Source organism: Peromyscus californicus, unplaced genomic scaffold (assembly GCF_007827085.1).
Source record: "Peromyscus californicus insignis strain IS unplaced genomic scaffold, ASM782708v3 Scaffold_7__1_contigs__length_154581171, whole genome shotgun sequence".
Lineage (NCBI taxonomy): Eukaryota > Metazoa > Chordata > Mammalia > Rodentia > Cricetidae > Peromyscus > Peromyscus californicus.
In genome coordinates this window covers 94,620,184-94,644,011 of record NW_026294595.1, presented here as the reverse complement: position 1 = coordinate 94,644,011, position 23,828 = coordinate 94,620,184, and the positions used below count along the sequence as shown (strand labels likewise).

Here is a 23,828-nt window from a genome sequence, read left to right as displayed (position 1 = left end):
CAGTCACTCTCTACCTCATTTTTTAAACCTGGAGATAACCAGTTTGGCTAAACTGCCTGGCCTAGAGATCCTCTTCTCTGCCTTCCTATCACAGGGATTATAGCTGTGCATAGCTATACCTGGCTGGCTTTTCACTGGGGTGCTGGGGCTTTGAAATCAGGTCCTTAAGTACGTTACAGACTGAGCCATCACTCCAGCCCCAGTATTTCATCTTTTTTTTAAAATATTTTTTGTGTGTGTGCCTAGTGCCCAAGATAAATATGGCAGCCTGCCTATAATTTCAGTCTTAGAAGGTGGAAACAGATCATCCGTAGAGCAAGCTGGCTAGCAAGATTAGCCATATCAGTCAGCTCTGGGTTTGATTGAGAGACCTTGCCTGATTGAATAAGGTGGAAGAGTGATTGAAGATAATTCCCTGCATCAACCTAGTACCTCACATTGCATGCACACACACATGCATGCCACCCAGTCTCTCTCTCTCACACACACACACACATGGAAAAGGGGAAAAAGTGAAAACAAGTGAGGTGCAGCTTTATAACATTTGGAGTTCCTACTGACTTGAGCAGAGGGTATGTCATAAATATCTGGGAATAAGCTTGAAAGACTTGGATACACAGTGTGGGTGCAGCTGTGTGTTGACAGCAGTGGACTAGGGTGATGGTAGAGAAGTGAAGCGGGGGATGAGTAGAGAGGATGAGGGAGAAAGAACCGAGAAGCATTTTATTTATGTAGTTATGTATTAGTTTAAAATTTTGCGTGTGTGCAGATGTGTGAGTTGTATGTGTGTGACAGCACACATGTGTAGGTGAGAGGACAACACCTACCTCTGCGTGGGTCCCAGGAGTCAAACTCAGGTCCAGACTTGTACAGCAAGCATCCTTGCCCACTGAGCCGTCTGTCTCCCTAGTCCTCTGAGAAGGGCTTTATTTTGTTTTATTATTATTATTTGTTTTTGTTTTTCTGGACAGGGTTTCTCTGTGTAGCTTTGCGCCTGTCCTGGAACTCACTTGGTAGTCCAGGCTGGCCTCGAACTCACAGAGATCCACCTGCCTCTGCCTCCCGAGTGCTGGGATTAAAGGCGTGCGCCACCACCGCCCGACTTATTTTATTATTATTATTTGTTTTTGTTTTTGTTTTTCTGGACAGGGTTTCTCTGTGTAAAAGCTCCTGCTGTTCTGGAACTCACTCTGTAGACCAGGCTGGCCTTGAACTCACAGAGATCCACCTGCCTTTGAGATTAAAGGCTTGCACCACCACTGCCTGGCAGATTTTGTTTTTAAATATAACTTTAGGCTCAATGAGATTTGGCCACCTTTTATTAACATCCTTTCATGTGTGTACCAGGATCAAGTCTGGCATTCACATTCATTTAATTAGCGTGTACCATGGGTGATCTCTAGGCTGTGACAGTTTCTTCCTCTTCCCTTGTTTGTCATGGCCTTAATGGACTTCAGGGACACTAGTTAGTCCCTCTGTAGAAGTGCTAGTGATTTTTCATTGCATAGGTACTTGACAGTGTGATGTGAAGATTGTCATGCAACCTCTCCTTGGCTTTCCTGGCACCAGGCATACGTACACATACATACATGTAGGCAAACACTCATAAAATAAAAATAAATATATTTTTTAATTCTATAACCAGAGGCTAGAGAGATGGCTGATAGGTTAAGCACACTGGCTGCACTTGCAGAGGACCTAGGCTGGATTACCTGCTCTCATATGACAGCTCACAACTGTCTGTAACTCCAGTTCCAGGGAATCTGATGCTCTCCGCTGCATATATGTGGTACACAGACATATATGCAGGCAAAACACCTATACACATAAAATTAAGCTAGGCAGTGGTGGTGCACACCTTTAATCCCAGCACTCGGGAGGCAGTGGCAGGCAAATCTCTGTGAGTTTGAGGCCAGCCTGGTCTATAGAGTGAGTTCCAGGACAGCCAGGGCTGTGCAGAGAAACCCTGTCTTGAAAAACCAAAAAAAAAAAAAAAATAATAAAGTTTTTTGAAAATTATGTAGCCAGGTTTTAATGCAGTTGTTTTAAGAAGTAAAAGTTTTCATTAAAAGAAGATCCTCAGGCAGTCTGTGCAGGCACGTGCCATGCTACTCTTTCCAGTTTATTTTAGCACCTGTGGTTTCTAGGATGTTTTACCACCTAGAATGAGCAGAGCAAATATTTGCAGAGTGAATGAGCTTTTCTTTATTCTGTCTTTTCTTAGGAAATGAAAGATGACTCAGACAGTGAAAAGCAGCAGCAAATCCATCACATTAAGAACTTGTATGCCTTCAACCTCTTCTGCCAGAAGCGCTTTGATGAGTCCATGCAGGTCTTTGCTAAACTTGGCACAGGTAACAAGCAGGTGTGGCTTTGGGGTAGGAACTGCTCGTGGAGAAGAGAGTGGGGAAGATGGGGAGAAATGAAAGCAGAAGAGACCCACTCTCATCACAGTTGACTTCCATGCCTAACAAGCTCTTGTGAGGGGCCGCAGTGGTTATACACTTATAGCCCTGCCCTCTCTAATGTGGTCTCACCCATTAAAGCAGGCTTCCAGTTTTCCAGAAGTCTTTGTCCTCAGTTAAAGAGAGGTAACAGACATCAAGTCTAACAAAGGTGCATGATCGGCTAGTATTCACTGAATGTAGGGCTGGACAGAAGTTTCTGGGCTCCACAGTAGGTCATTGTGGAGAGCCAGCACAGGCCAGTGCTTCAGCGTCCTCCCTCTCTGGTAGAGTGTGGTGGTGAGGAGCAGATCCATGGGGGTTGGTCTGTGTGGTGTGAGTGAGAATGTTTCCCATAGCACAGATATTTGAAGATTTGGTCCCCGGTTGGTGGTGCTATTTGGAAGGCTTAGGAGGAGTCCTTGCTGGAGGAAGTACTCACTGGAGGCAAACTCTGAGAATTTAAAGACTCTTGACATTTCACTTTCACTCTCTGCTTCCTACTTGGGGTTCAAGATGTGAGCCCTCAGCTTCTGCCCCAGCCACCATGTCTGCTGTTTGTTGCTACCCCTGCCGGACAGACACCCCTCTAGAATATTCAGCCAGATAAGCCACTTCTATCCGTTGCCTTGGTCATGTGACAGCAGTAGAAGAGTGACTGGTACAGCCTGCCAGAGCTCATCAAAGCCCTGGACTCCCTGCTTCAGTTTTCTCCTCTACAAATCACACCTATAAAAGAAGTGCAGTGAGCGCTTCCCTCGTGTTCTGGGGCGGATATGTGGGGTGATCAGAGCAGTGTGCAGTACTGCACCGCGTGTCTGTTGCTGTTATTACATCCCTTGGGCTTTCTTCCATATCCTTTTGTTGACCTCTTCTTCTTCCTCTTTCCACATCCCTCCCTGGCCAGTGACTTGGACTCTTGGTTGAGTAATGGAGATCAGTTCTGAGTAAGTTCGCTAGAGTCTGATCAGTTGAACAGAGTTGAGTGAATCATTAGGTGGTACTTGGAGGGACCCATAAAATTGATGGGTCAGTTTTGCATGGTACCAAAGGGAACTCTGGATGCCTTCAAAGCAGGAAGGAGAAGAGAAATTAGTGCATAGTCACAATAGACTGGGTGACCCTGCTCTGATGTAACCATTTCCTTAGCTATTGCCCCTACCAGCACCATGGTGTTTCATCCCCTGTAAAAGTCACTGACTGCAGTGTATCAGTTGCTAACACCGGAGGTCTTCGGCTAGACAATCCATTTCCAAGGGAACTCACTGTCATGGCTGACAAGTTGGCACTGTCTGGGTCCTAGGTCCTCAGTTCTTACTCAAGTGAGTCTTCATGGAGCTGAGCAAGCGTTATGGAGCAGCTGGCTTTTCCCAGAGGGTGTAATCTGGGATACCTTAGTGGACAGCTCAGTCCTTTTGTGACTCTCATGCCTGCTGTATTGTGTTGTTGTACAGGGGTCATCACAGGCTTAAGACAAGGGAAACCAGACTCCTCTTTAGGGAGAGGAGTCACGTTGTACGAGAGGAGTATGTGGGATGGATATGTGCCACACTTATTACCCTTGCTTTACCTTCTCAGGGTTGAAGGGATCTGATGACCAAGATTAGGTCATTTCCAGACTGTAGTAGTCTAGAGAAGGAGGTTTGGGCCCTCTGATTGTGAAAGCTCAGTCAGTCCTCCAACCACAAATACACACAGTGTGCAAGAAAGAGCTCACTGAAAGGAAATAGGTTGCTGTTGAGAAATGAGGTGAGACTGGAGAAATCGCTCGGTCAGATTTTTCAGGTGATGGCCATGACAAGCATTAGGACCTGATAGCAATCCACAGAAGCCATGCAGAAAAGCCAGGTGCAATGGTCCATGGTTCTATGTCACCCCAGTGCTGAGGCTTGGAACCGAGCCCTGCATGCTTGCTGTGTACCTCACCTCTACTGGCACCTTTCCCATAGGGCTTAGCTTAGCAGAAGTTTTCTGTTTTCTGTTTCTTAAGGTCTGGTGTGGTTAAAGCTCTGATCTGGAGCTGTGAGCCAGCCTACTCTTGGTCATTTCCGAACATTAGTGATCTAGGGGAGAATACCCACAGACCAGTGCGGTTGTTGTCTAATATGACATCATTTCCTACTTTAGCAACTACACATAAGCTAATTCACAGTAGCCAAACTCAGGTGAGTCTGGAATCTCGTGCCGAAGATGGCTTTGAGAGCACGGCATTGGTGAGGAAGCCACGTAGAGGCACATTAGGTGTGAGCCAGAGGAAGACGCCACAGTGGGGAACAGTCTCATGTGGCTGAAATACCGTTTACAAGCCCGGGACACCTTTCCCCCAATGCAGCGTGGGCTGGATCCAGATGTCTGTGTTCGCTGTCCTGCCGCTCTCTTCTGTGTCTCACTGATAGGCTCCTTGTCACCACAGCCCTGTGTCCTGAGGGTCTGGACTGCAGTTGAATATGAAGTAGTTAGGCATCTCTACAAATAGGGCATTTTAGTTACCACCTGATAGACGGTGCCTCCATGAGTCATGCTGGGGTCCAGGTAAGAGTATTCTAGGCTGAGGGAGCAGCCAGCACATGTGCATGAGGTAGGAAGCGTGCCTGGGAATTCAGGAACTGGCCAAGCACTGGAGTGGGCAGAGCTGCCTGATGTCCTTTCTCTGCATGAGGGATGTCATTTCCTTGTTCTTGTATGTATGTGTTTTGGTTTTGAGTGTGTGGCATAACCCTGGTCTCAGAACCCTCTCCTCTCCAAGCAAACCTAAATGTTGACAGTGCCAGCTCTGCCCTCAGTCCGGGGCTCCTAGGGTAATACAGCATGTCACAGGTGCACAAAGTTCTTGCATGAGAAGCTGCTCGGTTCAACATTGGGGGGGGGGGGGGTGATAGAGCTCTCCAGGAGCAGAAAGACGAAGTGAGGCCAGACATGGTGACTGACGTCTGTGTCATCTCAGCACCTGGGAAGTTCAGATGGTAGGATTGTACGAAGCCATCCTGGGCGACATAGTGAGTGCCAAACAAGCCTGACGTGGAGTTTGAGAACCTATCTCCGCAACCAAACCAAAGCAAGAAGAGGTGGACTGGGCCCTGAAAATGAAGAAAATGGAGTGTGAAGGAACCACGGAGTCAACAGAACCACGGAGTCAACAGAACTCCCATCCTGTGTCCAGTGGCCTGTGGACCCAGTGTGGTGATGTGTGGCAGACCGCAGAAAGATACACTGGAGCTAGATTTCCAAGGACCTTGAAGGCCACAAAGGAGCTTGGAGTTGGATAGGCCTTAGGTGACATTGCAAGGCCTTGTGACTTTGCAGTGCTGGGATCGAAGCCTGGGACTTCAGCCTTTTATTAGACCAATCAGGTGCCTTAGGCAGGCAAGGTGGCACAGGTGCAACACATCTTTGTATAATTAAACACACATTCTTACATCAGTAAACAAATGCAGCATAAACAAATGTAACACATCTTTGCCTCGTTAAACAAATATTCCACAACAGTTGGTCTTTTTCACTTAAATACCAGTTTTTTTTCTTTGCAAGTTTTGAAAAATCTGCTTCTTTTAGAGAGTTGATAGATAGTTCTAATTCTGTGTTTGTGAATCATGCCTTTTTGGTGACATTTTAATGAAATTGACATATAGTGTTCAGATCATAACTAAGTGGTTTATTAAGCTTTTCTGAACTTAGACTCATTTTCTTGGTTGAGGGGTAATCCAAACATGCTTATGTATGTCTGTAGTTGTAGCACTTGTGAGGCAGAAGCAGGAGGATTGCCACAAATCTGAGGCCAGCCTAGTCTATGTAATAAAGTCATGGCCAGCCAGGGTTATATAGACCCTGTCTCAGAACAAGACAAAACAAAAAATGAGATAAGGGATAAACCATGGGTCTGGGGCTCACTTTGCTATCATATAGTCATGTTGTATTTTTGCACTTGCCTTTCTTATAGATCCCACCCATGTGATGGGCTTGTACCCTGACCTGCTGCCCACAGACTACAGGAAGCAGCTGCAGTACCCCAACCCGCTGCCCACACTCTCTGGTGCCGAACTGGAGAAGGCTCACTTGGCTCTCATTGACTACCTGACGCAGGTAGGCCTAACACTCAGGTGCGTGGGAGCCCCTGCCTCAGAGTCCCATCCCTGCTTCTCTGTAGCAACGATAGGGCTACAAGAGGTCCACAGGTGAATGCTGTGGAGCCGGGGTGGGCCATCTGCTGCTGCCTCCAACTTAATAGTTCCATTGAGCTTTTTTATTTTGCCTTGTAAATACTTTTATGAATTCTTTGAGAAATTCAGTGTATTTTGATCGTATTCACCCTTAATTCCTCCCAAACCTCCTCCTAACTTTGTGTCCTTTTTTTTAAAGAAAAGTCCATTGTCCTCAATTTGTGCTGTCTATATACTCCTTCGGTATGGGAGCCACACCCTTTAAGTCTTTAATTGACACTCGCTCCCCTAGAAGCCAACAGCTATCCATAGTTCCTTGGTTAAGGGTGGGGGCTGTTTTGTTTCAAATCAAATCCTCATATCAGGAAGCATGTTCACAGTAAGTTATTATTTGACCTAAAAGGCGTAAATCTTAATTATTATGAACTTTTCATGCCATACATAATTGTGTGTGGTGGGGGAAAATGCCTATAGTTTGGGAAACATAGAAAGTATAAGCCACAGGAGCATAGTGGTGCACACCTTTAATCCCAGCATTTTGGAGGCAAAGGCAGGCAAATCTCTGTGAATTTGAGGCCAGCCTGATTGATCTACATACTGAGTTCCAGACAGCCAGAGCTACACACTGAAACTGTCTCTAAAACAAAATATAAACAAGAAACATAATATCCATAGTTCTCCCTGAGAGAAGTAACCAACACTTTAGTATTGTTTGTTTAGTTTCTTATATGTATTCATGAACTAGCTTCTACCTGTTCTTTTAAGATTTTTTTTTTTTTGTTACTTTTTTTTTTGAGACAGGGTTTCTCTGTGTAGTTTTGGTGCCTGTCCTAAATCTGTAGACCAGGCTGGCCTTGAACTCACAGAGATCCACCTGGCTCTGCCTCCCGAGTGCTGGGATTAAAGGCATGCCCACCACCACCCCCTGGCAAGATTATTTATTTTTATTTTATGTATATGGCTGTTCTGTGTAATGTGTGTGTCCGTATAATACATGCATGCCTGGTGTCAGCAGAGGACAGGAGGACATTTGGTGCCCTGGAACTGGAATTATAGACAATTGTGAGCTTTATATGGATGCTGGGATCAAACATCCTCTGAAGAAAAGCCTGTGCTCTTAACCACTGAGCCATTTCTCCAGCCCATTTTGTTTTTATTAATTTGTTTATTCAATGAAAGTCAAAGTATATTTTCTGTTTTATAGTTTAAAGCTTAAAGTTTGGGAAAGTCCTTCCTTGTCAATAATTATTCTTCTATAATATACATTTATGGTTTAATTTTTTTCTATTTATTATTACAGACAGATGAATGAAAGTTTAAAGTTAGCACTACAACTTACCTCTTCCTAAAGCTCAGTTTTTTGAAATAGGATCTCTTGTAGCCAAATATGACCTTGAACTCCCTATATAGCTAAGGATGACCTTGAACTTCTGATCCTCCTGCCTGGGACTACAGGCATACACCACTACACCCAGTTTATGTGATGCTGGGGATTTGTGCATGCTAGACAAGTACTCACCAACTGAGTTGTGTCCCCAGCCCTCTTTCAAATTTCTTAACTCACATTTTGTCATGAGTAGTTCCTGTTTATTTCCTGGGTATGCATTTGTGTCAGAGACTTTATAGATATTGTTTCAGGTATCCCTGTGGGCTCTGAAAAGTATCTCTGGGAGAATTGAAATGCTGCATCTCACTTCTGCTTCAGGATCAGTGTAGCTAGAGTTTTCCTGCCTGGCCCACAGTCAGGATAAATCTCTGCCACCCGCCAGTCCCACAACCGCTCAGACCCAACCAAGTAAACACAGAGACTTATATTGCTTACAAACTGTATGGCCGTGGCAGGCTTCTTGCTAACCGTTCTTACAGCTTAAATTAATCCATTTCTATTAATCTATACCTTGCCACGTGGCTCGTGGCTTACTGGCATCTTCACATGCTGTTTCTCATCATGGCGGCTGGCAGTGTCTCTCTGACTCAGCCTTCCACTTCCCAGCTTTATTCTCCTTCTTGTCCCGCCTATACTTCCTGCCTGGCCACTGGCCAATCAGTGATTTATTTATTGACCAATCAGCCACACATTTGCCATACAGAACATCCCACAGGTCAGTGAGTGTCAGCTTGTCTGATCAGCATCTCGGACATGCTGTGTCCTTGACCTTGAGCTCCAGGATACCCAGCTCTGACTGGCAGTCTGCAGGCACCACACAGGCTTGTCTCATTGTTCACACCTGGAGCCCTGGACCAAGGAAAAATGGTTCCTGGGATATATTTCCAGAAGCCTGTGTCCTTCTGCTTCTGTGATCTCAGCTTTAGTAAGCAGAGCACACTTTCTTCCCTGTTCGCAGTGACCCTGAGCTGCATGAAATTAGGCAGCACCAGTGTTTTGCCAAACAAGACCATGGCAGACACAAAGAAGTACAAACTAGATGGCTGCACTATCTGAAGATTGCTTTTATTCATTCATTTAGGTTGAAATGGGTTCTCGATATATTGCCCAAGTTAAGCTTGAGATCATGAGATCTTGAATTCTCCACTCAGCTTTCTGAGTAGCTGTGATTACAGGCCTGTGCCCCTATACCCAGCTGGATAAGGTCTTAGAACAGGCAAAAGCTAATCTTAGAAACAAGTGGGGTTTGGAGTGTAGCTCTGTGGTAGAGGCTTGCCTGGCATGCACAAGGCCTTAGTTGGATCCCTAGTTCTGCAGAAACAAAGCAGGAGTACATCACCATCATCACTGGATCTGTGGCAATGTGACAGTCATGTCTTTTGATCTCTGGCAAAACATGATGTTGCTGTGAGATCTGAGTGATGGACAAGAGCTGATTTGGAGGCATTCAGAGTTAACTCAGTAGCTCGGGTGATAAAGGAAGATCGAGTCCTGCCCTTGACCCCATGTTTTTGCCGCATACAGAAACGAAGTCAGTTGGTAAAGAAGCTGAATGACTCGGATCACCAGTCTAGCACCTCCCCACTCATGGAAGGCACTCCCACCATCAAGTCCAAGAAGAAGTTACTACAGATCATCGACACCACCCTGCTCAAGTGCTACCTCCATGTGAGTTGTCAGGATGCTAGTCCCCTCTTCTCAAACTCTAGGGATGTTGCAGGGATCTCTGTAGGAGATTTCCACTAGTAAGAGTAAGATTTTGGAGGATGAAGACCTCCTGGCCTTTGCATGATGCCTTTGTGCTTAAGAGGATAAGGCAAGATATTCATTTGGGAGGTTCCTTTGCTAGTAAAATTGAAGTTAGTGCCACAGTCTCAACAAGGACAGTAATACCTCAAAGAAAGTAACCACTTTGCTTCCCCGAGAACATTGAGACATATGTATAAAAATGCCCTGAAGGCCACCGTTTATCACTCTGCAACAAGGACCATTTGCTTTCCTATGCTTGTTATGTGGGGCCTTTGAGCTTGGGGCCCCAGGCCTGGGCTAGCGAAGGGTGGGGCTTCCAGGAAGAGCTTCTGCTGCTGCTCCACATGATCCTGTGTCAGCATCCTATCTCCCCGACAGACGAACGTGGCCCTGGTGGCTCCCTTGCTGCGCTTGGAGAACAACCACTGTCACATCGAGGAAAGTGAGCACGTGCTGAAGAAGGCTCACAAGTACAGTGAACTGATCATCCTGTACGAGAAGAAGGGGCTCCATGAGAAAGGTGATCGGACGGGGGCTTCCGGAGTCAGGGGCGGTGCTTGGGTATATGGGCAGCATCCCGTGGACCTCACATGAGGAAGAGGCTCATAGGTTTGTTCTTGGGCTTTGTGGCCAGCTCTGCAGGTGCTAGTGGACCAGTCCAAGAAAGCAAACTCACCTCTGAAAGGCCACGAGAGGACGGTGCAGTATCTGCAGCACTTGGGTGAGCTTGGTGGTGGTGGTGGTGGTGGTTTTTGAGACAGAGCCTCTCTCTGTAGACCAGGCTGGCCCCGAACTTAAAGAGGTTCACTTGCCTCTGCCTCCTCAGTGCTAGGATCAAAGGCATGTGCTACCACATCCAGCCCTGAGCCCCACTTTTAAGAACGGTGGAGGTGGCTTCCATTTGTGTCTCCCTCCATTCCTGAGTCTGATTAGTCCCTTCCCTTGTATTCCATCAGTTCTGTTCCTCTGCCAGCGTTAATTATTCAATAATTGAACCATGAAGCTCTTTAGTATGTGGACAGACCATGAGGGACAAGCAGGTCTGAATGGCTGGTGCTTGGATCTGTCTTGTCCACAAAATGAATCTATACCTACACACCTACCCTTCCAATCTTACTGGACAGGCCTGACTTTTGTCTACTGCTAACAAACCTTACTCTTCCTTTAAGGCACAGAAAATCTACATTTGATTTTTTCCTACTCGGTCTGGGTGCTGAGAGACTTCCCAGAAGATGGCCTGAAGGTAGATCATAGGCCCCCCCCGGATTTGTCTGGTGCCACAGTTGATCCAGATTATATGAAAGAGCCACAGATACAGGAGGAGGGTGAATTGCCCAGTCCTTTGGAGTCATAGGGTAAAGTGGACATGTGAGACAAGACTGTATATGTAGAAGGATCCTTGTCCTAAGGCCATTAGGTTCCCCCCTAGATCACCATATATCAGTCAGCTACTGGTACCTTATCCACCCTTCCCCTCAAAGTGTCTGAAGCCCCAACACTTAGTCATGTGTGTTTGTGGCCTGAGTCAGGGGTTCTGCTTGTAGAATTCATGTTTGTTCTAACAGATATTCACTGAAGACCTCCCAGAGGTGGAGTCTTTGCCACGAGATCGAGTGCTCAACTTCTTAATAGAGAATTTTAAGGGTCTGGCCATTCCTTATCTGGTGAGATACAGTTTTGTTTGTCCCAAAAGACTTTAAACCCAGGATCTAGGAACATAAGGATCACTTAGGCAGTTCAGATTTCAGGTAGGGTGGGGGTCACTTGGGTCTTGATGATGTTATTTATTAAGTGGCACTGTTTACCATTCTAGAAAAGCCATGAGGTGCAACAAAACCCACTATCAGAGTTTATTAAAGGAAGGGAATAGAAGGGGGTGCACAGGTCTATGGGATGACTGTGCAGGACGAGCAGGGAGGGATAAGTGGAACCTACCATTATAGGATCCCCCACACACATGCGCATATGGGCTTACGTAGCTACGCCACGCATGCTCATAGATTACGTGATCACGCAGCGCACAGACTCTGTAGGACACAAAGCCCTGGGATGACTAAGCATCTTGCCAGCACACACACGGTCATGTAGCTGGGGGAGTGGCCAAGAATTCCAATAGGTGGGAATATGAGAATGGTTATTTCAGCTTTCTTTGAGGAAAGCAGTCCCAGGAACCAAGCTAGGAATGCTGCTCTTAATAAAAACTTCTCAATCAATAGAGAACTGAGGGAACCAAGAATGATGCCGTTTAATCCCAGCATTTGGGAGGCAGAGGCAGGCAGATCTCTGTGAGTTCATGGCCAGCCTGGTCTACAGAGCGAGTTTCAGTTTCAATTGAAAATTGAAGAAACCCTCCCTGACCTCACTGGGCTTGTGGTTTGGAAGAGCTGCCCCTTGGTAATCCTTGCAGCTTAGTTAGGGACCTGAGAGGGAGACCGGGAGATGGGCTACAGCATGGAGGGTGCCAACGAGAATGCCCTTCATTCCTCTCAGGAGCACATCATCCACGTGTGGGAGGAAACAGGCTCACGATTCCACAACTGCCTGATCCAGCTGTACTGTGAGAAAGTGCAGAGTCTGATGAAAGACTACCTTCTGTCCCTGCCCACAGGTACCAGTGCCCATCCAAAGCAGGTGGCCCCAGACCTGAAGGATCAGACAGCAGTGCCTGCCTGTGTGTAGTGTGCTGAGATGGGCCCTGTCGTTCTCTGTGGGCAGGAGGGCCTTTAGGGAAGTCAGAGACTCTGAGTAACTCAGGAGCCCTGGTCTGGGTATGGGCATCTCTGGAGTCCTCCCGGGTGGGACAGAAGGACAGATCTGTCTGCAAGATGACAGCTGTGCTGCTAAGAGACATGTTTCTCTGCTCACAGCCTTTCTTGGTGTCACACTGGTGTGTTAGGGCCAGAGAGACTATGGAGTAAAAGAACTACTGGGAAATCTCCTTGGAGGCCCTTCCTTGATCACAGGGTGACATCACTGAGCCCCATCCCCCTCATTTGACCCCACATTATTGCTTAGCAGCATCCTTTCATGTAGAGCTTGGTTTCCCCTTCAAAGGCAAAAATCCCGTCCCCGCTGGAGAGGAAATGGGTGAGCTGGGAGAATACCGACAGAAGCTGCTCATGTTCTTGGAGATTTCCAGCTACTATGAACCAGGCCGGCTCATCTGTGATTTTCCCTTTGATGGTGAGTGTCTAGCTTAGAGCCAGAGCTGTTTCAGGTAAGTTCAATGGAGAGACTCATCTCTGCTTTATTGCTGCCTCCAGCCCTCAAAGGTGAGTGTGTGAGGGCCCAGGCTTCCGGGCCTGTGCTCCTGTTCCTCCACATCACTTTTTTGCTAAGGCTGAGAGAAGACTCTGGGTGTGAACAATGTGCTAATTTGTAGATTATCATCTGTTGCTTTAGAAAGAGTTCTTGTTGGAACTCACTGTTGAGTACTTCTTGTAACCTGTCGTGACTCATTGAGGAAAAAGATAAGCCTGTCTGGCGTTAGCTCTGTGAACGCCAACACCAAGTCTTTGCCTCACCTTCCCTGAGTGCCCAGTCTATAAAAACTTGGCTGTTTGATGAGTGTCCTTACTCAGTTTGAATGATTGTTACAAGGGTGAGATATGGCCAGGCCTGGTGGCCCATGCCTTTAATCCCAACATTTGGGAGGCAGAGGCAGGTGGATCTCTGTGAGTTTGAGGCCAGCCTGGTCTGCAGAGTGAGTTCCAGGACAGCCAGGGCCACATGAGACTCTATCTACAAAAAAAAAAAAAAAAAAAGATGGGGAAGAATTAATACAGTACCTTCTAAATTAGCTTCCTTCTCCTTTAAAAATTCTTAGATAGCTTTCTCCCTTTCTATAAAAGGTAATAGTATTTTCTGCCATTTTTTTTTTCATTATGTTTTTAGTATTTTGGCGCTTGGAATTGAACCCTTGCATGTGCTGAGCATGCACTCTACCTCTGAGCTGGACCCCAGCCCTTTCTTTTGTTTGGATTTTTTGTTTTTGGAGGATTGGTTTGGTGTTTTGTTTTTTAACTTCTCTCCATTTATTATTCTTTATATTTTTTATTCCATTTATTGCCTGTTTGTGTATGTATGTGCCATGATACATATCTAGAGGTCAAAGGACACCTTGTCCGAGGCCTGGGGATTGAACTCAGCTCATCAGACTTGGCAGCAAGTGCCGTTACCTACTGGGCCATCTGGCCACTCTCCGCCCCAGTCCTTTCTGACGTTCTTGCATTGCCCCAGTCTACCTTCCTGGCGTTGCTTTGTCCCTCCTCTGTGCACATGCAATGACAGTGGCAGCTACTTGAAGTCCTTCCTCCCCTAGGCCTCTTAGAAGAAAGAGCTCTCCTATTGGGACGCATGGGGAAGCATGAACAGGCTCTCTTCATCTACGTCCACGTCTTGAAGGACACAAAGATGGCTAAGGAGTAAGTCAGCCCCGCTCTCCTCCCTGCTGGCCCTCGTCGGTTACCATAGCAGCACCATGGCCACCTTCGGTGGAGTCCCTCCCGCCTGCTCTCACCACTTCCTCCCTTGCAGGTACTGCCACAAACACTACGACCAAAACAAAGAAGGCAACAAAGATGTAAGTAGCAGCTGTGACCAAGGGAGCATATGCACTTCTGTCACTTTAGCAGACCCCACTCATCCAGTGTGGCCACAAGTGGCGCTTGTATCAATCACCGAGACACGGAATATGTCAGTGCACTAAATGATTGTTAGTGCATGTTTTCTGGGAAAGAAACTGAGTTACCATATGTCCTGGCTTACTTATGATTAATGTGGATTGGCCCATCTCAGAGGAAGGGTCTGATTATACATTGATTCATCAGTATCACGAGACATTTGTGATTGGTGTGACCGGAAGTGGGGGTGGGAATCTGGGGCTAGAGGCCAGAGATGCATGGGACAGCCTCAATGACAAGTCCAGAGATGCATGGGACAGCTTCAGTGACAAAGAAGTATCTGGCCCCACATGTTAAGAGTGCTAGAATGGAGTGACCCTGTGGCCCTGGAACCAGTCAGAAATATGGCCAAGCTCTCAGCCTTCAAAGCATAAGAAAAGGAGGCCTCTTTAGGGTATTTTTCAGTGTTAATTTTCTGTGAATGGTATAACATTAAACAGATACGAGGCATTCAGGGAAAGAGCAATATCAGCATCCTCATTTGGCTGTTTGACTTTGCCAGAAATTAAGGAGAAAGTGATGAGTTTGGAGTGCTCCCTGCCAGTGGTTGCTGTCGACCAGCCTTCTAATCATCAGGGAGGCTCAGGGCGTGAGGGTTCCAGGAGGGTTGCTGCTGTTAGCCTGACATGCATGTCTGTATCTCTGGAACAGGTATATCTGTCCCTGCTTCGGATGTACCTGTCCCCCCCCAGCATTCACTGCCTGGGGCCAATCAAGCTGGAGCTCCTGGAGCCTCAGGCCAACCTCCAGGCCGCCCTGCAGGTCCTCGAGCTACACTACAGCAAATTGGACACCACCAAGGTCAGGGGCTGCCGATGGAGCAGCAGTGGGAATAGGGCTGGGAAGGGGGCAGGTACAAGCTTTGCCTGGTCTCACTCCTGATCTCCCTAACCTGTCTCCATCCTGTCTCTGCCCCAGGCGATCAACCTTTTGCCAGCAAACACTCAGATCAATGACATACGCATCTTTCTAGAAAAGGTTTTAGAAGAAAACGCACAAAAGAAACGGTTCAATCAAGTGCTCAAGAACCTTCTCCATGCTGAGTTCCTGAGGGTATGGGCCTTCCACACTGGGGTGGTCTTTGCGGTTTGGTTGGTTGATGGGATGGTTGGTTGGTGGGATGGTTGGTTGATTGGTTGGTTGGTTGGTTGGTTGGTTGGTTGGTTGGTTGGTTGGTTGGATGGTTGGTTGGTTGGTTGCATGGTTGGTTTGTTGGTTGGTTGGCTGATTGGTTGTTTGAGACAGGGTTTCTCTATGTAACAGCTCTGGCAGTCCTGGAACTTACTCTGTAGACCAGGCTGTCATTGAATTCACATAGATCCACCTACCTCTGCCTCCTGAATGCTGGGATTGAAGGCATGCGCCACCACCGCCTGAAGGGCTTTGGGTTTTAATTGGGACAGTTTTCACATACCTGTTGTCATCAAGGCAGCACATAGCTCAAGTGATCCAGCAGTCAGTATGGCATTTAGTGGAATCTATGTAAACTAAAGACACAAACAATGCCAACTTCTACTTTCTGTTTCTACACCTGGACATGGAACTTCTCCAATTTCTTCCAGGTTCAGGAAGAGCGGATTTTACACCAGCAGGTGAAATGCATCATCACTGAGGAGAAGGTGTGCATGGTGTGCAAGAAGAAGATTGGGAACAGGTGAGCCCCCTCCTGAGCAGCAGATGGGGCAGATGGGGTTCCCTGAGAGTGGAGATGCAGGGTAGATTTCTGCCCTGAGTTTCTGACCCTGTTGCTGTGATAAAGTACTCAACAAAGGCAGCTTGAGGGAGAAAGTTTATTCTGGTTAGCAGACAGAGGCAGGAGCTTGAGGCAGCTGGTCACTTTGCATTCCACAGTCAAGAAAGTGAGAGTAGTGAATGCTTCCTAGGGCTCAGCTCTACCTCTCCATTTTCCACAGACCCTACCAAGGGAATAGTCCTACTCACAGTCAAGATTCGTCTTCTCACATCAGTTAACGAAATCAAGATAATCCCCCACAGGAATGTCTAGAGGCCCAAGTCCTGGGTGATTCTAGATTCTGTCACATGGACAGCACTAACCTCACACCCACCATGGAGAGAAGCTGTCTGTATCATTGAGTTCTTGAGCTTTGAGAGACCAAGTCATATTATCTTTTTTCTTTTTTTTTTTTGTTTTTTGTTTTTTGTTTTTCAAGACAGGGTTTCTCTGTGTAGCTTTGCACCTTTCCTGGAACTCACTTTGTAGACCAGGCTGGCCTCGAACTCACAGAGATCCGCCTGCCTCTGCCTCCCGAGTGCTGGGATTAAAGGCGTGCGCCACTACCGCCCGGCTCAAGTCATCTTATCTTTTGGGGAAAAGCTTCAATAATTTAAAGACCTGGCATATGGCGCAGAGCTGTTGAACTCTCACCCAGAAGCCTCTCTTCCTCAGGTAGCTAAAATGAACAATGGAGCCAGAGAGTCAGTAAGAAGATGAGAGACAAAGTCTTCTTGAGATACGGGCTGCCTGGGTAGCTCAGGCTGATTTGGAACTCTGAATCAACCCTCCTGCCTCAGCCACACCCCAGTGCTAGGATTCCAGGCCTCTCCCACCATGCCAGATAGAAAGGATGAGCCTCCAGAGGGAGGACAGCAGATCTTTCAACCTGCTGTCTCAGGACTTGAGCCACCTCCTGAGCCATGATTATTCTGTGTTGAGACATGCCCGAGAGTCAGCCCCCTGCCTGGAAGGAGCATGATCTGCCTCTTACTTGGCTAGAAGAGTCCTTTTCTTTGCAGAGGCTTGACTTGCTGTCATTCACTAGAACTAGCCCAAAACATGTTCCGCTGAACATCATCCCCCAGCGCCAAACCATGGGCACATGTTCTACATTGGCTTTTTGTTTGCCCATTTATTTGCCTGGCTGGTTGGTTGGTTAGTTGGTTGATAATGCTACTGAGGGTCAAACTACCATTGACCCAAACCCCCAACCCTGCGCTGGTGGAGTAACAAAAATGTTTGCAGGTACTTTAATGTTGTATAGTTCATGCTCTGATTGTTTGAAGAAGTGGTACCACAGCGTTCCAGAGATATTGGCATAGGCTGTTTTGGGGGTTTGGGTGGCTCCTGGGGATGGTGCCTCTTGCAGGTACTGGAGGAGACAATTAAAACATCACTCACCTCTAAGCTGTTCTTCCACACAGTGCATTTGCAAGATACCCAAATGGAGTGGTTGTGCACTACTTCTGTTCCAAAGAGGTAAACTCGGCCGACACCTGAGCCCAGCATCCCGAGGACTCAGCAGTGGACAGCTCGGCTTTCCCAGAGAGTCAAAGGAGCAGCCATATTAGGAGCCAGGGATTACCACCACCAAGGTCTCCCTCGTTTGGATGTTGCTGGCTGCCGTGCTCCCTGGAGCACCTCCGGATTAACTGGACTTGTGACCTGGTATTGCTGGCTTTTTTCTAGAAAAAGATTAGTTCTATCTTACACTGTTACGTTGCAGACAATTCCAGGAATTTAACCCTGCTTGGACAGGAGGAAATGCACCATCTTGCCTTCATATACCAATTACCTGGACAAGGAGATTTCATCTCAAGTGTTTGTACCCATGGGGTTGTTGACTGAGAGTTTTCTATTACGATAACTATAGAGCTTCACAAGACACTGCACCCCCAGCATGGCAGCCTGGAGAGTCCCATGGGAGCTGGTACTGGAGCTCTCCGCCCCACTGACCGAACAGGCTCCCTGTCTGTACTGCCAGTGGTTTCTCCGAGGGGCTGTGCCCTGCGTCCTGCTAAGTATCCTCCCTGCTCTCCCTTTAGTTTTCAGTCTCCTTTTCCTCACTATTTATTTTGCTCCTTAATTTCTTCTCTTGCTTGCTCTCCCACTCTACAGACTGAAGGGGAGAGAGTGACCATATTTAAATGAGGTAAAGGGGGAAGCCACAGTGTGGGTTTCCAGGAGTGTACGGAGAAGCAGCTGTCAGGTGTGTTGTATGAAGGTTCTCAGTAGCTGAACTTTTCTACGAAGGTGCGTGAGAGAGCACAAGTCTGCGGGCGTAGGCTTTGGTACTCCCTGGCCAGCACTGCACAGGGTATGTGGTCTCCTAGGCAGGATGTCTGCAGAAGTGCCTGCTCCAGCCACTCCCCAGCCGCTTGGACAGGTTGTTGAGCCTTGGTGGATGAGCTCTCCCTGCTTTGAGCATCTTCCTCTTCCCTAGCCACCTTCTGTCCTGTTGCTTTCATGGCCATCGTCGTTCCCTGACCCCCTTTTTGTTCAAGACTGGAGGATTGCTCTAGGATAGGGTGGCTGTGTGGGTCTCCACTGCACACAGGGAACAAACAGTTGACCAGAAACTCACAGTGGTGAGACGTGTTTGTGAGGCGTGGAGGAATGGCAAGGAGTGATGCAGGAGCAGGTGCACTCACTGCTGCCTCTATTGAGCGTGTCCAGAGCCTGCACGAGGTATGCAGGGCCTTCTGGCATTGGAGGCACACACACATGCACAGACATATATGCAGGCAAAACACCCATACACATAAAATTTAAAAATAAAAATGAGCAGTGCTGCCCATGATCCCATCTGCACCAGCTTAAAATACACTTCTCAGGAGCAGCACTGGGGTGCCAGGCAGCTCCCCACAGGACAGGAACTTGCCCCATCATATGAGCCCTGTCCTCTTACCTGGTAGGCTTGTAGCATCCCTTCTCACGAACTGTATTTGAAGCAGTAGAATAAAGCCTGTGTTTTCTCCTGGATGGTGTGCATACTTAATTCTGTTTTCCCAAACTCCATCCTTTCTTCCCAGGACTAGGAAGTCTGTTTTCCCAAACTCCATAGAGGGCTAGGGAGGGGAGCGGGAGCAGCTCCGGCCTGACATTGATGGAGGGCTGCTCCTCAGTAAACATGAGCAAGAAACTAAGTCTCCTTGAGCCTGTTTTCCTTCTGAAGACTTCAATGGAAATGTTAATAAGGGGGGAATAGTTTAGCTAAGAAGAGAGGATAAGATGGTAAGTATAAAAAAAAGAAAATCAGAGTAACAGTCCTTACACGAATGCCTCCATCTGGTGCCAGCGGGTGTGGCTGTGGGTGTATGGCTGACTCCGCATGCCAGACTGTTCCCGTCTTCACACCGGGAACCCTGGAGTTCTGTGTTCACGTCTTCACACCGGGAACCCTGGAGTTCTGTGTTCACGTCTTCACACCGGGAACCCTGGAGTTCTGTGTTCCCGTCTTCACTCTGGGAACCCTGGAGTTCTGTGTTCCCATCCTCACACTGAGAACCCTGGAATTCTGTGTTCCCATCTTCACTCTGGGAACCCTGGAGTTCTGTATTTCCATTTTCACACTGGGAACCCTGGAATTCTGTATTCCCATCTTCACTCTGAGAACCCTGGAGTTCTATACAATCTAAATGTCTAACACAGCATTGCTTTGTGCCTCTTCTTAAAGTTCACTGTGGCCAGAAGGGTCCTGTGAGGATGTGGAGTTGGTAGGAGTGAGGGACCCTGTTTGAAAAGTAAAGTTGACTCATTTTGCCCAGCTCTCAAATGACAATTTGGTCCTTTGGTAATGTCCCCTCCTTGAGCTGTCTGGCCATTCTGTAGATCCTCTGCCAATGAGAATCATCCAGAACTTTGAGTTGAGGTGTGTCGGTTGGGGTATGGGGAAATGGCTTCCAAGAGGAGAATGTGGTTTAAGCCAGAAAACACTCAACCAGCTAATACTGTTCCCCTCCTGCCCAGGGCCAGGGCTTCATGTGGATTCAGGAGTATTTACTTATCCACAAGATCAGCAAGGAGGCTGGATTCAGATCTCTGAGTCAGATCAACTTCAGAATCCACAGGAGGTGAATCAGGCCATTGCAGTTACATCACCCTTGGATCTGGAATTTCTGGTCTGAACCTGCCTGTTTGAGAGTTGATTCACCTTGGTAGATGTCATTTCAGCCTCCAGCTGTATGTTTGGGGCAAGACAGTGGTGATCACCTGATTGTTTGAGATAGGGGTCTCATCTTGTCCCTCGAGCTGGTGTCATATGGCTGAGTTCAAGTCAGCCTCCTGACTCAGAATGCTATATGCTGGGGTTCCATGTACCACCACCTCTAGATCTAGGAAAGTGTTGTGGTTAAAGAGATGAAAGGGATCTCCCAACAGTTCAGTCTCCTAGAAACTTCTTTTCCCAGCGACTGCTCCTACCCAGCCACCTAGATGATTGTGGTCCACAGGGAAGGAGATGATACAGGCGCAGCTGCAGGCTCCCACTCATGGTCATGAACACTTTAAAGCCTTTGCCTCTGGCCGTTTAAGGTCGGGGAGGCCCGCCTCTCTCCTGTCCTTATTTATACTGCCTGGCCATGTCCCTGCCTCTGCCTGAATCACCAGGCACTTCCATCAGGAAGGGAGTCATGAAGTGAATCTTCCCAGGGTAGGGGTGACTTTGAGCATAGTACATTCAGAGTGTGCAGCAGGCCCTTTGTGTTGAGGGAATAACAGGGAGGCCAAAAGAGATAAAATGTCTCGGAGTCTCCATGAAACCCTGAACCAGAGATTTCCGTACTTCTCCTCAAGAGCTGTGGGGAAATTGGAACTTGGAGAAGGAATAGTGTGAGGATTTCTGGCAGCTAGAGGAGGTTAGCCCTGATTCTGTCACCTCCTAACTTCTGCTAATGCAGACTAGTTGGAAACAGGAATGCCTCGGCTCTTGCCCTACCCACTAAACAGGACCATGGCAAGGGGTGAGGGTGGTGTGAGGCTCTTGGTGTCTGCTTTCCACAACTAGCTCAGTTAGGCAGGGCCTGGGTTGGGGACCAGAGTGCTAAGCAGGACCCCAAGATTCTCTTGGAAAGGGACCAACTTGCCTCTTGCCTGGGGAAAGCAGGCACCACTCATTTCCTGGAGCACTTCCAACCCCACCTCCAGCCTGTGGCCACCCAGTACAAGTCCTCAGCACAGGCTTGCTCCACCCTCCCCATCCTGTGCTGCCTGCCAGACCTGAGCTACAGTGAGTGTAGCCAGAGAGAGGGTGGCTCAGGAGAGCAGGCACTCTCTCTGCTGGGACCCGGGCTGCTGGCCATGCCCGGGACCCTCTGGCAAAAGTGGCTGGCAGGCAAGGGACTGCCCCTTCTTGGAGCAGTGCTGCTGCGGAAGAGAGAGAAGAGGGGACCGCAATGGAGGCATTGGCAGGTAACTCACTCATCTCACTTGGGCAGTGTTGACTGCAGACCTGGGAGATGGTGCCCTGTGGGGACTAAGCCAGCCACCGCTCTGGGCTTTGATTTAGGGTGGAACATACCACAGACAACCTGGAAAAGCTCAGACTAGAGGGATGGGCCAAGGCCTTGGCTCTTGAAAGTGATCTCCAAAAAGAAATGATGGCAAGTCCTGTGACCGATGCTTTTGGTTGGTTTGCCAGGAATGTGCAGGACGGCCATATAACCCATTGTGGAGAGAAGGGATGGGGGGTTGGGGTTCCGGGAGGGAGACTGACGCCCAGAAGGCTGCAATCTGGTATTATCTTTTTTGAAGCCAATCTTCAATTTAGTAACTTGTCAGACTAGTACAAGCTGGGTGACCGCTTCTCACCTTCCTACTCCCCACCTCTGATTGGTTTTCCAGTCCTTGCCTGCAAGCCCATAGGTGTGGTGGGCTCTGGCTTTCTCTTTAATGTTTAACCTTCAATACATTATCCCAGAGCTCAGACCACGTGGACGGAGCAGCTGTAGGCTGGCCGTCATAAAACCTAACTAGCTTAGCGTTGAGCAGATCCAGGTTCCTCACCAATTCTGACCACCCAACACCCTGGGCCTTGCAAAAGCTTCCCAGAGCTCCTGCCACAGGAGCATCAGTGACCCTGGACCAGGCAAGCTCTGTGGTGGGACAGTAGAGAGAAAAGGAGCCAGAACACACTGGAGAGAGGAGATCAGGCTGTTCCTGGCTTCCTGGAACTGAGTCCCTGGGGGTCTGTTGTTTCAGCGAGAAACCCACCCATATTACGACCTTCAGGTGAAAGTGCTGAGGGCCAGAAACATCCAGCACACCGATCTGTGTGAGTGAGCCTCACCTCCACCTTCTCCTTTTCTCTAGGGTGTTCTCAGGGCTGTGTGTGTGTTTGTGTGTGTGTGTGTGTGTGTGTGTGTGTGTGTGTGTGTGTGTGTGTGTGTACAAATACCCACTTGAAGTAGACTTGAAGTAGAGTGAAGGGTTGGTGTTGACTATCAAGGGAGGCTGCCCTGGTGTGGGGTGCACAAATGGGGGGGCGGGGGACAGGGTGGCACTGGAGAGGTGAGTCGTGTAGACTCCAGCCTCCTCCTGACCCTAAGAGGCTGTGTGAGGGTGTATTAGGCTCATGTTACCACACATCAATGCCTGCTTTCCGGGAACTTTGGTGGTGCTCACACAGGGCACAGAATTTTACTGCCTGAATCAGGCAATTTCAAGGAGTTACCCAATGGTCTGTGCTGCCACACGATGTTTTGAACTGTGGCTGCTGCTGCAGGATTTCTTGTCAGTTGAGTGGGAGGCAGAGCTGGCTAAGATGGAGCTGGGAACACCAAAGCTCCCTCATCTGCCCTAGGCAGGTAGCCTGTCCCCTTGCTCCTTTGTCTCCAAGCGCAGCCTCCTCTGGGGAACCTTTTCAACAGGAAGAGTTTGATGCCAAGTCCTCTCCCCTCTTACCTGCAGTGTCCAAAGCTGACTGCTATGTCCAACTGTGGCTGCCCACAGCTTCTCCTAGCCCCACCCAGACAAGGACAGTGACTAACTGTAGTGACCCAGAGTGGAATGAGACCTTCTATTATCGGATCCATGGTGCTGTGAAGGTACAGGCCAGTAAAGGACTGGGCATGGAGGCCAATGAGTTCCTCCACAATGCTGATCCTTCAGTCCTATCCCCAGAATGTCCTGGAGCTTACCCTTTGTGACAAGGATGTCCTGGACAGTGACCAACTCTCCGTACTTCTGTTTGATCTGAGTAATCTCCAGCCTGGCCAGCCTCATACACACAACTTCTCTCTGAACCAGCAGGTGAGGTCTACCTGGGTTAGCAGTAAGTAAATCTCAGGAGAGGACCCCTCCACCCCTACCCCTAAGCCACTGACAAGCAGCCATCTTGGTTTGGCCTTGCTAAGTCTGGAACCGTATATGGCACATATTTCTGAATGAATGAAGCTTCTCTTAGAAACACTACTGTTCCCCTGTGCCTATGAGGTGCCGTACCAGACTCATTTCCTAGGCCCTAGAGCTCAGCACAGGTGGGAGGCAGGAGCAGTCCCTGAGATTTCTGAAGGTTTGTGAAAGCTGCTGCCTTGCTCACCCCCATGTAGGATTCACAAGAGCTGCAAGTGGCATTTACTCTGGAAAAGAGGTGAGTCCAGTGAGAGCCTGTATCTCTGTTTATTCCGAGTGCCAGTCCTCAGTCCTTCATTTGCCTTGGAGGCGTGGCTTCAGAGA

The 23,828-nt window shown here is 48.2% G+C and overlaps 2 protein-coding genes across 3 annotated transcripts in view; both read left to right on the top strand.

Moving 5' to 3' along the window:
- The window catches only part of Vps39 (VPS39 subunit of HOPS complex), a 40,864-nt gene extending 21,728 nt beyond the window's left edge, over window positions 1-19,136 (top strand). Inside the window, exons 11-25 of the mRNA XM_052723432.1 lie at window positions 2,225-2,354; window positions 6,382-6,524; window positions 9,513-9,656; window positions 10,116-10,257; window positions 10,372-10,458; window positions 10,907-10,980; window positions 11,303-11,401; window positions 12,228-12,345; window positions 12,792-12,920; window positions 14,059-14,161; window positions 14,274-14,319; window positions 15,071-15,220; window positions 15,338-15,472; window positions 15,982-16,073; window positions 17,579-19,136. Of these exons, the coding sequence (XP_052579392.1) occupies window positions 2,225-2,354; window positions 6,382-6,524; window positions 9,513-9,656; window positions 10,116-10,257; window positions 10,372-10,458; window positions 10,907-10,980; window positions 11,303-11,401; window positions 12,228-12,345; window positions 12,792-12,920; window positions 14,059-14,161; window positions 14,274-14,319; window positions 15,071-15,220; window positions 15,338-15,472; window positions 15,982-16,073; window positions 17,579-17,654 (1,668 nt within the window). The 3' untranslated portion in view covers window positions 17,655-19,136. The remainder of the gene's footprint in view (window positions 1-2,224; window positions 2,355-6,381; window positions 6,525-9,512; window positions 9,657-10,115; window positions 10,258-10,371; window positions 10,459-10,906; window positions 10,981-11,302; window positions 11,402-12,227; window positions 12,346-12,791; window positions 12,921-14,058; window positions 14,162-14,273; window positions 14,320-15,070; window positions 15,221-15,337; window positions 15,473-15,981; window positions 16,074-17,578) is intronic.
- A 123-nt stretch (window positions 19,137-19,259) lies between these two features.
- The window catches only part of Pla2g4f (phospholipase A2 group IVF), a 16,831-nt gene continuing 12,262 nt past the window's right edge, over window positions 19,260-23,828 (top strand). For both annotated transcript variants that reach the window (XM_052723434.1, XM_052723433.1), the window contains exons 1-5: window positions 19,260-21,563; window positions 22,353-22,425; window positions 23,061-23,197; window positions 23,274-23,402; window positions 23,702-23,742. In XM_052723434.1, the coding sequence (XP_052579394.1) occupies window positions 21,453-21,563; window positions 22,353-22,425; window positions 23,061-23,197; window positions 23,274-23,402; window positions 23,702-23,742 (491 nt within the window). In that variant the 5' untranslated portion in view covers window positions 19,260-21,452. The remainder of the gene's footprint in view (window positions 21,564-22,352; window positions 22,426-23,060; window positions 23,198-23,273; window positions 23,403-23,701; window positions 23,743-23,828) is intronic.